This window comes from Neolamprologus multifasciatus, chromosome 7, assembly GCF_963576455.1.
Source record: "Neolamprologus multifasciatus chromosome 7, fNeoMul1.2, whole genome shotgun sequence".
Taxonomy (NCBI): Eukaryota; Metazoa; Chordata; class Actinopteri; order Cichliformes; family Cichlidae; genus Neolamprologus; species Neolamprologus multifasciatus.
In genome coordinates, this window is record NC_140445.1 from 38859499 (window position 1) to 38876692 (window position 17194).

General features: G+C 45.7%; 1 protein-coding gene across 3 annotated transcripts in view; it reads left to right on the forward strand.

Annotated features, from left to right (window-relative positions):
* The window catches only part of LOC146514828 (scavenger receptor cysteine-rich type 1 protein M130-like), a 49038-nt gene that overhangs the window by 23153 nt on the left and 8691 nt on the right, over positions 1-17194 (forward strand). For all 3 annotated transcript variants that reach the window (XM_085168072.1, XM_085168071.1, XM_085168073.1), the window contains 2 exons: positions 12299-12604; positions 12681-12980. In XM_085168072.1, the coding sequence (XP_085024198.1) occupies positions 12299-12604; positions 12681-12980 (606 nt within the window). The remainder of the gene's footprint in view (positions 1-12298; positions 12605-12680; positions 12981-17194) is intronic.

The following is a 17194-nucleotide window of genomic DNA, read 5'->3' on the forward strand; positions in this document are numbered from 1 at the left end:
TTTTGTCCCAGTCCAGCCCTGGGCACGACACGCAGTGAATTAATCTGAGAAGGTGCATTAAAATTAGCTCACATAGACACATTAGTTCTGCTGCTTCTTAATGACGGCATCACGGCATCAGCACAGCATCAGCACCGCGGAAATACACGGACAGTATTCACAATGCATTTTTGGGACTTTCAGGTGTATGGACCAATGTTTTCTTTTCTGATCAAACCAGAAAGCTTTAATGAGCAGCTGGATTTGTCTTGCATTAACTGCCTGGACAAGGAGGACATCGAAATGCAGCTGATTGAACTGAAAAGCTTGACTCTGTGGGTCAAGGTTTGCAGAACTACAGACACAGCTGGAATCCACAGCTGTGCGTGTTCATGGAGCTTGCATTTTCACCTGCTGGACATCAATACCTGTCAAGTTTAACTGTCTTCAGAACATTACAGAGGCCTTATTGACAGTATTTGGTTCTACATATCTGTGTGAGCAGATTTTCTCTCACATGAAGAGTGTCCTCAGGTAGCCATCTGAATGCTGGACACTCAGAGACCTGTGTCTCTGATTGGGAGACCAGAGATCACATTAACAACATGTGTATTTCTGTATTAACAAACATGCCATATTGGCCCAGTTTATTTTTCTTATCATTGTTGTGAGGAGACCATAAATAGCATTTGCGTTTTCTGTTGTACAGTTCATTTGCTGTTATGGAGTTCTTGTTATGGATAAAAAGTGTCTTTTTTTTTTGTTTGTTACAAAAGAGCTGATAACTATTCGCTGATAGCTGCCAACATCTGCAAACAAATATAATTCTATAAAGTGGTTCTATATAGTGTGTAACTCTTAATGTAGAGCATTATTAAATTTATTGCTAATGCAATCATATGGCACATTGACTTCTGAGGAAATTTTAGATGGCACTCATCATCAAAAAGGTTGCCGACCCCTGGTATAAACTGTCCAATTAGCTGGTAACATGTCCTCCAGGACTCCATCCTGGGGCAAAACAGAGGGCCAGGAGCAAAGGCCCCACAATGGCCAGGAAGGGTGACAGTCGCCCGAAGATCATAGCAAAAGATCTGATTCGACAGGGGAAAGAACTGAACACAGCCAGATGTTTAAGACCCCAGCGGCAAACACAGCCCAGCATCCATTGAGGAACCATAGTCTAGTGAGACAAACTCCAGGAACCCTTGGCAGCAGTATCTGACCCAGGTAGCTGCTGTCAGCTGTTATTCTGGTGCTGAAAAATTATTTTCAGCATCTGGGTTTTCGTGTCTTAGCATGATTTCATTTCGATCCAGCCAGTCACGTAGCCAGTCGACTCGGGCCTGCAAGGATGCGGGTCGAATCTTGCCTTAATACAAAGACTTATTAGTTGCATCTCCCATGCCCTGGATATTATGACAAAATTAATCAGACTAAATGCGATTGCTGTCGTAATCAATAAGAACTTTTTGCTCCTCCAGCGTACCCTGTGTTCAGTGTTGGTTAGTGTTGGGTCTGTGGTTTAAGTTTAGAGACTTATTCCTCATGAAGAACGGAAAACAAGACAGAACATCTTCAACCGGCTTTTTTTTTTTGCTAACAAGGGAAGTTTTGGTCAGAACCAGCTCTTGGAGCTCACGCTCCTCACCTGTCTCAAGCCTAAATCCTTCAAAGAGCAGCTTCCCTCGCAGCTATTTATTCCCATGATAGTTACAGTACACAATACAACACAACACAAGCACCTCCCACCGTAGAACCCCCCAGTGGTTACAAAGACAAGGCACTATGTGTGTGTGTGTGTGTGTGTGTGTGTATGTGTGTGTGTGTGTGTGTGTGTGTGTGCACGTGTATGCATGTGCAAGAATGTGTTTGTGTGTGTCATGGGGGTGCGTTTGTGTGACCTCCTGCTCACCAAAAGGGTCATAAAAGCAGGAAGCAACATCAAACAGAATCTTCACAAGGGATGTGCTTGTGATAAAACGATATAGCCTCCCCCCAGAACCTCGAGAGGCTGGGGAGGGGGACAAAGGAATGTCTTGATCCTATAGTTTGAACTAAGACTTTACAAATTTAAGAACCACAATGACACATTCAACAATTTGACTTAACAGTTAGTACCCTAACCGAGGTTAGACAGGAACTCGATTACTGGCTCAGTTTATCATGTCCTCCTCTACAGTTAGGTCCATACAGTGGCTTGCAAAACTATTCGGCCCCCTTGAACTTTCCCACATTTTGTCACATTACAGCCACAAACATAAATCAATTTTATTGGAATTCCACATGAAAGACCAATACAAAGTTGTGTACACGTGAGAAGTGGAACGAAAATCATACATGATTCCAAACATTTTTTACAAACAAATAACTGAAAAGTGCGGTGGGGATATCAGGCACTACGAATTTGCACAAGTGCATTTAAAACAATTCCAACAGCAGCTTTACAGGTGGAGATGGGAGAGATGCCATTGGGACTGAGAAGGGAGCAGCTCATACTTAATTATTGGGCTAATTTACAGGGCCACGGGCAGGATCACCCAACGCATGAAGTACTTAAACCTTGCTGGGAGAAAGAAAGGAGGGAAAAGAAGAGCTTTGGATGGATTGTGAGAAGACAAGCAACAGAATTTTATCTGGATCAGTTAAACATTAGTCACAGAGTGCCGTTACCGGCAGTACCTCCATGGCTACTTCCTGATGCTACAGTAGACTTAACATTGTTGAACAAGAAGCATGAGGATAAAGCATTTACTTTGCGGTACAGGTTTACATTGACCACTATTATAGTTATGTTCAAATATATACAGACGCCTCAAAGAACACAACCGGTCAAACCGGTGTTGCAGTTGTGGTCCCAGAGTTTTCGGTGGAAATGGGTAAAAGGATTAGTGATGGGCTTTCTGTGTACACTGGGGAAATGATCGCAATATTATTAGCTGTTCAGTGGGTGGAGGACGTGAGACCATTACATGCTGTCATTTGTTCAGATTCAAGTTTATCATTGGTCAGTCTACAGCATAGTCACTCAGACAGTAGAGCAGATGTTTTGACGGAAATTCAGCAGTCACTTTTCCGGATACGCATGATGGGACTTGCAGTCGTGTTTTTGTGGGTGCCAACACACTATGGCGTATGGGCGAATGAAAAGGCAGATAGAGTTGCAAAGGAGGCCATAAAACATGGGATGGTTGACATGGCTGTTAGTTTTGGCCAAGCAGAGATAAGGAGTATGGTAAGGCTATGAGAGCCAGATGGCAAAAGCAGTGGGAGGAGGAAAGGAAGGGACGATGGTTGTATAAGATTCAAAGGAGGATGGGAGGAATGAGAAATGCAGGACGGACTAGGAGGGAGGAGGTGATCATATCCAGACTGAGATTTGGACATACTGGATTGAATAATACGTTATTCATGATAGGGAAACATAGTACTGGAAATTGTGATTACTGTGGGGTAGAGGAAACTGTAGAACATGTCTTGTTGCAGTGTCAGAGGTATCAGGTTGAGAGGAGACAATTGGTTCAAAATCTCAGTAACCTTAAACTCAAACTGGATCTTGTTGATTTGTTGCAAAAGGAATCAGGAAGTAAAAGTTATCGGGCCTTATTTCAGTTTTTAAAAGAGGGGAACCTGTTTGGAAGGATTTGAGGATGTTTTTTTTTTTTGTTTGTTTTTGGGGTTTTTTGGGGGGTTTTTTGAGCGTCGTTCCAGACCATACTCCATACCAGTTGGTGGCGGTAATGCACCTTTCAATTGTTTGCCAACCACCAGTACAAATGTAAGAAAGAAGAAGAAGAGTCAGTGTCGCATCGTCCCTCATGCTGTGTGGATCTCCCTGTGTCTCACTGTGAGTTTAGTTTGCTTTTGTATAACTTTCCCCTGCTAGCAAATAAAGCTGAGTTCTTTGTGTTTAAACCTCGTGCCTGAGTGCCTGCATTTTGCGTCCAACTCCTGCCTGCCGCACAGCGATTCATGACAGAACGACGCGACCACAACATGGACCCAGCAGACTTACCCGGGGAGAGCGATCTGATACAAGTCCAATACCTAGTCGAGTGGATAACCCACACTTCTAATACAAGGGCAAAGATTGTGGGGATAAATGCTATTGAAGCAATCCTCGAAGGAAATTCCTATCTCCGCCAGGTCAGAGGATGTTTGGACTTATTGGCCAATTTGAAAGAAGCCCGGGAGGCGGCGCGAGCTCTGGAAATACTGGACTTGGCCCAGCAGCAACAGACAAAAGCCACCCCGGAGCAGCCGCGCCAGCCTCACCGGCCGGATGTGGTTTTGCCCGGCCCGTCGGAGCTGTCTGCGGGGAAGAAACGACGATCGCGCCGCCGGCGCGCCACCCCACAGCCAGACGTTCGGACTTCTAAATCAGCTCCTGCTGGAAGCTCAGATGAGCCCATCCAGCACTCCGCGGCTCCCACGCTGCCACTTGCCTTGTCCCCTGGGGGTTCTGGAGAGCCCGGCCAGCCCTTCCTCGTGTCCGCTGGGGATTCTGGAGAGCCCGGCCAGCACTTTTTTGTCTCCGCTGGGGGTTCTGGAGAGCCCGGCCAGCCACCCGTCTCCGCTGGAGGGTCCGAGGGGCCTGTTCAGCCACCTGTCTCCGCTGGAGGGTCCGAGGGGCCCATTCAGCCATCACGTCATCCACGCCTAGAGCGGCCTCATCATCCACGCCTACAGCGGCCTCGTCAGCTGGAGGGCCCGAGGAGCCTGTCCAGTCTCTTGCCTCGTCACCTGGGGGTCCAGGAGGACCCAGCAAGCACGTCTTTATGTCTGCTGACGGTTCTGGCGAGACCGTTCAGCCACCACCGGCTCCACCACTGCCTGCAGCAGCTTCATCCATGCCGCCTGCAACAGCTTCATCCACGCCGCCTGGTCCAGCCTCCTCGTCTTCCGCCTCGCCTGGTCCAGCCTCCTCGCCTTCCGCCTCGCCTGGTCCAGCCTCCTCGTCTTCCGCCTCGCCTGGTCCAGCCTCCTCGTCTTCCTCTGGTTCCGCAGCTGCTATGTTGCCCTCTGGTCCAGCCTCGTCTGGTCCTGCGGTTGACTCGCCGTTGTTCTGGATGGGACGACATCTTCCACGCATTTTCTGATGAATCCGCAGACTGAGTCTGTGTACTCATTAATGTCATTAGCAGCCACGTGAAACATTTCCCAGTCCACGTGATCAAAACAGTCCCGCAGCGTAGACTACGATTGGTCCGACCAACTGTGCACCGCCCTCAGGGTTGGAGCTTCCTGTTTCAGCTTCTGCCTGTAGGCGGGCAGGAGCAGGATGGAGTGGTGATCTGATTGGCCGAATGGAGCGCGGGCGGGGGAGGGCTTTGTACGCATCCCGGAAAGAGGTGTAGCAGTGATCAAGTAGCCTGTCTCCACGAGTCTTGAAATGGATGTGTTGGTGGAGTTTTGGTGAAACTTTCTTCAGGTTTCCTTTATTAAAGTCCTCGGTCGTGATAAACGTCGCCTCTGGGTGTGCGGTTTCCTCACTGCTGATCGCGCTGTACAGTTCTCTGAGTGCTCGGTCAGTGTCTGCTTGTGGGGGAATGTAAACAGTCGTAATAATCACTGCTGTAAATTCCCTCGGTAGCCAGAATGGCCGGCACTTAACACTGGAAGTCCCAGGCTTTTCTAACCCCAGTCAGCCAAGTGGAAGCTAAATCGGCTAGTCTTTTAGCATCAATTCATATGTAAATTAGGTTGTTACTTGAGAAGTGGGGGAGTGGGGGTGTGTGAATGATTGCTGATTTCTAACTGCCAACTGCCTCTTTGTTAGTGTGTGGGGGTGGGCAGCTGCTAAAAGCTGTGAACTTCCTTTACTGTTGAGGTCAATGAAATTGTCATCTTGCGGGGTTTACTAGGGTTCCATCACTACATGACTGCTGGTCAGCAAACCTGGGAAACCCACAGTATAACCCTAACCCTGCAGTATATTGCAAGTAAACCTCACAAGTTTGGGATCAAGTTTTGGGTGGTATTGCTAATTTCTAACTGCCAACTGCCTCTTTGTTTGTGTGTGTGTGTGTGTGTGTGTGGGGGCGGCTGCTAAAAGCTGTGAACTTCCTTTTGTGTTCGTCTTGATGCATTCTCAATCATCCAGGAAAATAAATCTCCAAAAGTCACCAACTTGGAGTGGTTAGTTTCCTGGGCCACAAGGAAACTTGTGTTTCAGTTTGCCATCTTAGGGAGAAATCAACACACATGGGTGTATTTCCTTTGTTGCTGAAATTTATTGATAAAAACAGTACAAAAAAACCCCAACCATTTGGTACTCCAGTTTCGGTGAGCAGAAGGATTTGACCACGTGCACGTTCGCTTAATCACACCAGCTGTTGTTGATCATGAAACACACACCACCGCCTCTGCTTTTCCCAGTAAGATCCTGTGACCTGTCCGCGCGGTGCACTGAGAACCCCGGTAGTTGTATTGCGGAGTCCGGTACCTTATCCGATAGCCAGGTTTCTGTAAGGCAGATCACGCAGCAGTCCCGCATCTCTCACTGGAATGAGATCCGTGCCCGAAGCTTGCACAGCTTGTTCTCCAGAGACTGCACATTAGCCAGCAATAAACTGGATAATGGTGGTCTGTTAGTGCGCCGTCTCAGTCGAACTAGAACGCCAGATCTTCTCCCTCTGCGTCGGCGTTTGCGGCCTCCAGGGCCAGAGAACAAAGGCGTCTCAGGTGAGATGAATGGGGGGTCTGCAAACGGAGGGTCCGTGTTGCAAAACTTGAACTCCGGAAAGTGATGAGAAAGTCCGTCTTTTATGTCCAGTAAGGTTTGTCGGTCGTACACAAGGAGACATGTGCTACTCGTGAAAAAATAAAGGAAAAGTAAAATTAAACACAAAAAACAGCTGTTGCTTGGGGGAGCTCGCGACGAGGCTGCCATACTCGGCGCCATCTTACAACAGTAACAGTAATTAGTGATTGAGTAGCCCGGGGCGTTTCTCTTGATTTCTTTAGTAAATTCATTCACCTGTACAGATTAGCTAAACGAACCCTGACGGCCGAGTGCTCATTTTAGCTAGTTACGGTAGTTACGGATTAGCTTACAAACACGTTTAACTTACCGAAAAAGTGCAGCGGGGCCTCGGGTCCTTCTGTCAGCTAGTCCAGTTTACTGAAGAACACCTCAGGCTGTCAGGTTAAAACACTCGGTCGTGTTTTCATAGCGTAAACGCTGGCCCTCCTCTCAGAGCCTACGCTCTATCTGCTATTCCCGAACAGAGATACGCAAGTTTCAAGTCAGAAGCTGTCAAAGCAGTCAAAGCTGTTATGATGACGTTTCACCCCAATTTAACATCACCGCGGTAGGAATTAGAATCAAACTTATGGGAACGGAGACGCCTTGGACATGATGACCCTTGGACATCAATCAGCATGAGGAGAACTATTGATAACAAAAGAAAGAATCTTTGAAAAAAAATTATCTACGGAGAATTTATTTATTTTAGTCTGACCCCAGTCCCATTCGCTAACATGGAGGTGGCAGGGTTTATGACCTATAGTGCAGCCAGACACAGGGGTCGATAGAGATGTTTTGGCTTCATTTTTGGGGAGCTGTCGCGTCATCCATGTTTTCTACAGTCAATGATTACACACAAGTCATGGACAGTGCTGTCGGCCACTGTTTTTTTTTTTTATTGCCAAAATTGCAAAACGCTTAGCAAAACCTCTTTAACTTTCCTCTGCTTCACTTCAGCAGCATTAGGTAATGGTCATATGTTGATTCAATGTGTTCTTCGGTTTTTGATTCACTGCAGAATATTTTTAAGGCAGTTATATGCTATAAAAAGCCAAAAAATGATAGACTCCAAGCTAAAGCCCAGGGGGGAATTAATTTAAAAGTGTATACATATTGAAGAAAGTGGCTTGACCAGTTTCCCTGGCTAAGATACAGTAAATCTGACAACATGATGCACTGCATTTACTGTTGTGAGTGTGGAAAGATCATGGCCGGCAATACTGCATTTGTGACTGGCGCTAATAAATTCAAATTCAAATTCAAATTTTTATTTGTCACATACACAGTCATACACAGTACGATATGCAGTGAAATGCTTAGACAACTGCTCATGACCTAAAGAAAAAAGAAAAGACTATGAATAAATATGAAAATAAAAAAGGGTAAATTTAACCAGGAAGGAATAAAATAAAATAAAATATAAAAATTAAGTTAAGAATGAGATAACTGTACAACACAAATTAGAATGAAGGGTAAATTTAGCTGGGAAAGAATAAGATAAAATATATAAATTAAAGTTGAAAATAAAATAACTGTACAACAAAATACACAATATAGAAATATATAAGAATGTATGAATATATATATATATATATATATATATATATATATATACACACACAATAACAGCAGCTGTACAAGTATTAACTGGAAATGAGGAATATAATGTCCAGTGTTGTGCAATCCACATTATATAGTGTCTTGTGCAGTGCAAATATGCTTAAAGTGGTTTAAGTGATGAAGTGAAAACAATGTCCAGAATGTCCAGCGTGTGTGTAAGAACTATATGTGTGGGTCAGTACTGTGTGGTGGTGTGATTGAGAGACCATATCGCCTGTGGGAAGAAGCTCCTCCTCAGTCTCTCTGTGTTGGTCTTCAGGGAGCGGAATCGCTTTCCTGACCTCAACAGAGAGAACAGTCCGTTGTTGGGATGGCTGAGGTCCTTCACGATCTTCCTGGCCTTGGTCCAGCACCGCCTGCTGTAGATTGAGTGCAGGTCAGGGAGCTCTGAGCGGATGGTGCGCTCAGCTGAACGTACAACCCTCTGTAGAGCTCGTCTGTCCTGCATGGTGCTGTTCCCGAACCAGGTTAAGATGTTTCCCATCAGGATGCTCTCTATGGTGCAGGAGTAAAAGTTCCTGAGCACCTTGGGGGGCAGTCGGAAGTCTCTCAAGCGTCTGAGGTGGTAGAGACGCTGACGGGCCTTTTTCACCACGGTGTTGATGTGACAGGACCATGACAGGTCCTGCGTGATGTGAACTCCGAGGTATTTGAAGCTGTCCACTCTCTCCACTGGGCACTCGTTGATGCTTAGTGCTGAAGTCCACTATCAACTCCTTTGTCTTACTGACGTTCAGAAGGAGATTGTTCCTCTGGCACCAGTTCTCCAGATTCCTAATCTCCTTCAGGTAGGGCGTCTCGTTGTTGTCAGAGATCAGGCCCACCACGACGGTGTCGTCATCAAACTTGATGATGGTGGTGGAGCTGGTAGTGGCCACACAGTCATATGTGTACAAAGAGTACAGCAGGGGGCTCAGAACACACCCCTGGGGGGCTCCAGTGCTGAGAGTGATGGAGGCTGAGACATGTCTGCCCATCCTTACTGCCTGTGGTCTGCCAGTTAGGAAGTTGGAGATCCACTGACACATAGATGAGCTGAGTCCCAGATGCTCCAGCTTGGTGGTGAGTGTGGAGGGAATTATGGTATTAAATGCAGAGCTGTAGTCTATGAAGAGCATTTTAACATAATTCCCCCTTCTAGTGTCCAAGTGAGTAAGTGATGTGTGGAGGACATGAGAGATGGCATCGTCTGTGGAACGATTTGGACGGTAAGCGAACTGTAGTGGGTCCAGTGTGTCTGGTAGTGAAGAAATGATGAAGTCTCTGACCAGGCGTTCAAAGCACTTCATCACTACTGAGGTGAGGGCTACAGGGCAATAGTCATTGAGAGAAGCAGGGTGGGGTTTCTTTGGGACAGGAACAATGATGGACTCTTTGAAGCATGTGGGGATCACCGACTGAGATAAAGAGATGTTGAATATCTCAGTGAACACAGGAGCTAGCTGGTATGCGCAGTCTCTGAGGATACGACCAGGGATGCCGTCTGGTCCTGCTGCTTTCCTGGTGTTCACTCTCTTGAAGGCTCTCCTTACTTCATGCTCGGAGATGACGAGCACGTTTCCGGTGCTGGCAGTATCTTCCTGTCTGCAGCCGTTAGCGCCGCTAGCACTAGCATCGTTGGAGTCCTTAGCTGCAGCCTCGAAGCGAGCATAGAAAGTGTTCAGCTCATCTGCCAGAGTCACGGCCGCGTTCGAACTGAAACACACAATTAAAACACACATTATATGCCGCGATAAATGCACTGCCCAAAGGTCCCCTGTGCAGTGGCAAAAAGTTAGTCTAGAGCCCTGCCTTCACGATAGCCAACTAAGGGAACAACACTCTCCAGGAGTTAGGCGTATGGATATATAAGTCTTCCATAAAGGGAAGATTGCATGAAATTAAATCCAGAGGGTTAACTGCAATGTGCAAGCCACTAATATGCCTCAAGAATAGAAAAACATGAAAAAACATACTTTTAACAGATAAAACCAAGATCAACCTCTATCAGAATGACAGTGAGAAAAAAGAAGGGAGAAGGCATGGAACATGATCCAAAGCATACTACATCATCTGTAAAACACAGCAAAGGCAGTGTGATGGCTCGGGCATCCATAGCTGCCAGTGGCAGTGGAACACTAGTGTTTATTGATGATGTGGCACAGGACAGAAGCTTCATAATGTGACACACATTTTAAATGGGAGACAGGTCTGGACTGCAGTCAGGCCACTCTAGTACCTGCACTCTTTTGCTACAAAGCCACACTGTTGTAACACATGCAGAACGTGGCTTCACATTGTCCTGCTGAAATAAGAAGGCAGGTCTGTGAAAAATCTATTGCTTGGATGGCAGCATATGTTGCTCCCAAACCTGTATGTACCTTACAGCATTAATGGTGCCTTCACAGATGTGCAAGTTACCCATGCCATGGGCACTAACACACCCCCAATACCATCTCAGATGCTGGCTTTTAAACTTGCGTTGATAACAATCCGGGTGGCCCATTTACTCTTTGGTTCAGAGGCCACGACATCTATGAGTTCCAAAGACAATTGGAAATGTGGACTTGTCACACCACAGCACACATTTACATTCCATCAGTCCATCTCGGATGAGTTCAGGCCCAGAGAAGCTGGCAGTGTTTCTGGGTGTTGTTGATATATGGCTTTTGCTTTGCATGGTAGAGTTTTAACTTGCACTTGCACTGTAGATGTAGCGATGAACTGGGTTAACTGACAATGGTTTTCTGAAGTATTCCTTAGCCCATGGGGTAATATCCTTTACAGAGTGATGTCGGTTTTTAATGCACCTAAGGGATCAAAGGTCACGGGCATCCAGTGTTGGTATTCGGCTTTGCATCTTGCGTGCAGAGATTTCTTCACATTCTCTGGATCTTTTGATTATATTATGGACAGTTGATCATGAAATCCCTACATTCTTTGCAATTGTTTATTGAGAAACATTGTTCTTAAACTGCTGAATTTGTCCACTCAGTTGTTCACAAAATGGTGAACCTCACCCCATACTTGCTTCTGAACACCTGAGACTATTGTTGATGCTCCTTTTATACCATGACAATTAAGCTGTGGAATGTTCAAAACAGGTGTTTTTTGAACATTCCTCAACTTTCCCAGTCTTTTGCTGCCCCTGTCCCAGCTTTTTTGGAACAGGTTGCAGGCATCGAATTCAAAATAACACAAAACAATAATAAAGTTTGTCAGTTTGAAGACAGATATCTTGTCTTTCTAGTGTATTCAATTGAATATACGTTGGAAAGGACCACTGTATTTTGTTTTTATTTACATTTTACACAATGTCCCAACTTCATTGGGAATTGAGGTTGTACTTGACTTCCAGGTATAAACTCTCAAATGCAGACCTTAAAGCAGATAACTCATAAGCTGGAGAGGAAATTGTATATTACAAATTTAGAAGACCATCAATTAGCCTGGAGAAATAGTTGGCTGCTTTATTTTAAAAAAAAAAAAAAACAGCCCTGTGTATCTTGCTGCTTTCTATCTGACCGTGTCTTTTGGGGCACTGGTTTCACAGAACAAATGTTAAGGGAAGACGAAAACAGGAGGGAGATTTGTGAATAAAACCATCAAATGAGCGCTTAAATAGATGGATAATACACTATCATCATCAAAAGGAAAATAAAGAAACGTAAAATATATTATGTCAACAAATTTGTCTCTCTGGCCATGTCATGTCCCTCCATCAGCTGCACCGATTTTACTGGTTCCACAAGAAAAAGGGACAATACTACACATTCACAAAGGAAACCAGTAGGCTGGGGCTGCAACTACAGCTTTTTTTTATTATGAAATCTAACTGTGATGCTAACATGTTTCCAGTGTCATGTTGGAGTTGTGCTGAGTTTGAATCAGTGAATAGTTGTTTGCTGCCATCTTTTTCTTGTGTGTCTGCTGTCTCTGATCTCTCTGTTTGATCTTCTCTGATCTCTCCAGACTCTGTCAGGCTGCTGAATGGTTCCAGTCTGTGTTCAGGCAGACTGGAGGTGAAGTCTAACCAGAGCTGGTCCTCAGTGTGTGAAGCTGACTTTGACCAGCAGGATGCAGAGGTGGTCTGTAGGGAGCTTGGCTGTGGGCCTCCTTCGGTCCTCCAGGGGGCGCTCTATGGAGAAGTGGAGGCTTCAGTGTGGAGCAAAGAGTTCCAGTGTGGAGGCCATGAGTCTGCTCTCCTGGACTGTAGAAGCTCAGGCTCAGCTAGAAACAGCTGCTCACCTGGCAAAGCCGTTGGACTCACCTGCTCAGGTAGAAGAGGAGCTGCAGCTTTGATGTGGCTCAAACTCACTTTATTTGTTTATTGATGACTCTGCTTTCTGTTCAGAGTCTGATGATGTCAGGCTGGTACGAGGACCCAGTCGCTGTGCAGGTACACTGGAGATAAAACATCTTAGAGAATGGAGACCAATGGGGTACTATCCTGATCCCTGGACCCTGAAAGAAGCAGCTGTTGTGTGCGAACATCTGGACTGTGGCTCAGCTGTTTCTATAGAAGCGGCACATTCCTCATACAAATTTGTGTGGTTGATCAGGTCTTCCTGTATTGTGTCCAAAACTCCTCTGTCCAATAGGGATTGTGCAGTATCAGATCAGCTTGACTACATCCTGAAACTCACCTGCTCAGGTAATTATGTTGAAGATATTATCCATGACTGTGTGCTCTCTTTGTTGTAGACTTTCACTTTCTGTTCCTTTAAAAATGCACATTGGTGTTCTGGTATATCTTATCTGACTATCCAGAGTTGAGAGTTTTTAGGACATCTTGAAGTAATAAATCATCTGCATAGCAGTGAAAATGTACGCTATGCCTTCTGATGATACTGCCTAAGGGAAGCATGTATAATGTAAACAGAATTGGTCCTAGCACTGAACTCCACTGGAACTCCATAATTAAACTTAGTGTATGAAGAGGACTCTCCATCTAATTCAATTCAATTCAATTCAATTTTATTTATATAGCGCCAAATCACAACAAAAGTCCCCTCAAAGCGCTTCATAGGTACAGAGGAAAACCCAACAATCATATGACCCCCTATGAGCAAGCACTTTGGCGACAGTGGGAAGGAAAAACTCAGGGAATTAGGCTCAGGGAGGGGCGACCATCTGCTGCGACCGGTTGGGGTGAGAGAAGGAAGACAGGATGAAAGACATGCTGTGGAAGAGAGACAGAGGTTAATAACAGATATGATGCAATGCAGAGAGGTCTATTAACCCATAGTGAGTGAGAAAGGTGACTGGAAAGGAAAAACTCAATGCATCATGGGAATCCCCGGCAGCCTACGTCTATTGCAGCATAACTAAGGGAGGATTCAGGGTCACCTGGTCCAGCCCTAACTATATGCTTTAGCAAAAAGGAAAGTTTTAAGCCTAATCTTAAAAGTAGAGATAGTGTCTGTCTCCCGAATCCAAACTGGAAGCTGGTTCCATAGAAGAGGGGCCTGAAAACTGAAGGCTCTCCCTCCCATTCTACTTTTAAATACTCTAGGAACAACAAGTAAGCCTGCAGTGTGAGAGCAAAGTGCTCTAATAGGGTGATATGGTACTACAAGGTAATTAAGATAAGATGGGGCCTGATTATTTAAGACCTTGTATGTGAGGAGCAGGATTTTGAATTCAATTCTGGATTTAACAGGAAGCCAATGAAGGGAAGCCAAAACAGGAGAAATATTCTCTCTCTTTCTAGTCCCTGTCAGGACTCTTGCTGCAGCATTTTGGATTAACTGAAGGCTTTTCAGCGAGTTTTTAGGACATCCTGATAATAATGAATTACAGTCATCCAGCCTGGAAGTAATAAATGCATGAACTAGTTTTTCAGCGTCACTGAGACAGGATATTTCTAACTTTAGAGATGTTGCGGAAATGGAAGAAAGCAGTCTTACATATTTGTTTTGTGCGTTGAAGGACATATCCTGGTCAAAAATGACTCCTAGGTTCCTCACAGCGTTACTGGAGGCCAAGGTAATGCCATCCAGAGTAAGAATCTGGTTAGATACCATATTTCTATGGCCGAGTACAATAACCTCAGTTTTATCTGAATTAAGAAGCAGAAAGTTAGCGGCCATCCAGGTCTTTATGTCTTTAAGACATTCCTGCAGTTTAACTAATTGGTGTGTGTTATCTGGCTTCATGGACAGATAGAGCTGGGTGTCATCTGCATAGCAGTGAAAATGTATGCTATGTCTTCTAATGATGCTGCCAAAGGGAAGCATGTATAGTGTAAACAGAATTGGTCCTAGCACTGAACCCTGTGGAACTCCATAATTAACCTCAGTGTGTGAAGAGGACTCTCCATTTACATGAACAACTTGGAGTCTATTAGATAGATATGATACAAACCACTGCAGTGCAGTACCTGTAATACCTACAGCATGTTCTAATCGCTCTAATAGGATATTATGATCGACAGTATCGAACACTGCACTGAGGTCTAGCAGGACAAGCACAGAGATGAGTCCACTGTCAGAGGCCATAAGAAGATCATTTGTAACCTTCACTGCAACAAACACAGCAGTACTACTAATCCAAAATACTCAAAGCTTCATAGAACTGAAACAAACATTTATTTTTATCTCCATTCTGCTGCTGATACATACTTTAGGTTTCTGAATATTAAACTTGTTGCTGCCTTTCATAGTGTGTAACTTGAAGGCCCTGAGTACTTTCTCCCACACTGAAAACACTGGAATGATAAAATTATTTGAACATTACCTAATAAGACTGATTCAGGACAGACAATTAGTTATGTTAAACTTTCCTAGCAGTCCTTCACAAACAGGGAACAGTCTGTCTATTCTCTCCATCTGTCAGCTGCTGCTGGCTCTTCCTCCTCCTCTTCCTCACACACTGCTGAGTTTGTCCTGGTGGATCATCAGGGGTGCAAAACCTCACAGATGATGTGCAGCAGTGGGTCCCTCAGTCTGTCCTCACTCTGGACACTTGCAGTTGTCACACATGGAAATCAAATGTGTGATAAGCTGCAGGATTCAAACACAAGTGTAACTTATAAATACATGTTCATACTTTTATTCCACAATCAGAGAGAAAGAAACAGAGAGAGAGTGCAGGACAGACAGACAGGTGACAGTCTCAGGTGTATACACTGCTACAAAACAGCACAAGAGGAGGAGGATTTAGTGTTTGTGTTATTACGAGTGCTAAACAAGAAGAGTTCCCAGATGGTACAGTGGTCACATGTGTGACTGCTGTGATTAAAGCATCTTTCTTTCAGCTTAACGAGTGAACCGTCAGCTCGTTCAAACACATGTTAAAGTCCGTTTGGCTCGACACCACCGAACAGAGGCAGCAATATAACATAGCTAACATTAACAGTGCAGTGGATCCTGCTTGTGCCGTGATATTCAGGACTGCAAACCGAGCAGCATCACTGACGTTCAGCTTTTTGTGTGTGTGGATATATGACTGACTTTAATTATCCATAAAATCATCACATTCTCTGTAAGATTAATGTCAACTATTGAACGGTATATATTTTAAAGGCTTTAAAACCAAGTTAACGCAGAAAGTACAAACATCGCTAATGTCACATAACTTTGCCGACATGTGGCCAACAGTAATTTTTTAATGTTCTTTGTTATTTAACATTCGCACATAAATAAGTGACATAATATTCGGTACTTAATTTTGAAAGTTTACTCTTCGGCCGCTCCGCTTCAGCTGTCTGCCGTTTTTTCCGCAAAATTATCCACACCCACCACCGCTGCGCTATGAAGTCCAGGATATGTTGGGCCATGAAGTGGCCTAAATATATCAACAAATACTTTTGAAAAATATATTAAAAGCTTTCAGGCGACGTTGGATGGTTGGTGTTTATCCTTTGATACACAAGATGCAAGGCGTGCCATCATTAACTATTAAAAAGGTTTGGTGATGAAATATCTGGTTTGAAATACAGAATGGGAGGAAAGGAAAGCAGTCATCTCTATAAGTTTGGTCTAGTAATCAAGAATTAATTTTTCAGAGTTGGGGAAAGGCTTAATTAATTAGCTGTGCATGATGATATGAAACATCCAGTGATTCCTCATGTCTCTACTTTCATTCTACGTCACATTCATAAGTAATTAGGATACTGTGGGAGCACAAAGAGTAGATGTGTGGCGAGAATAAGGCACGGCGGGACCACAGAGTATCGTTCAGAGCCATTTTTATTTACATCTCACCACCACGCAACACCAACCCCTGAGTCCCCGTGTTTTAACATGGCGGGCGTGATTGCGGATGCCGTGCAGGTGCGTCCGCACGGCACCGCAGACCACGCCCCACCACACACCCCCATCGCCCGATTGAGGCCGGGGAGTCATCCGGCCGAACCTACTCCCCTACCCCACCGGTTCCCAACCTTGGAACAGAGCAAAGTCCCTTACGGAGGCCGCCCACACCTCAAATGGCGGCGAGCCTTGTCCGGGGGTCGGCCACGCCTCCAGCAGCAGCGGCAAAACTGGTCCGGAGGCCGGCTACCTGGCAAGCCGGCACGACCCCGCCGGCCCCAGGAGGGGCTCACTACCGGGTGCATCTGACACTCCAGGGCAGCTCGATCCTCGACCTCGGGCACAGGTCGAGCAGGCTCCCCTGGCACGGGGACCGCCATCTCCCCTCCCGGTTTCTCCACCTCTTCCGGCTGGAGCGGCTCGTCCACCGCTGACGGGAGCAGCTCGTCCACCGCTGGCGGGAGCGCTGGCGGGAGCGCTGGCGGGAGCGCTGGCGGGAGCGCTGGCGGGAGCGGCTCGTCCACTGCTGGCGGGAGCGCTGGCGGGAGCGGCTCGTCCACCGCTGGCGGGAGTGGCTCGTCCACCGCTGGCGGGAGCGGCTCGCTCACCGCTG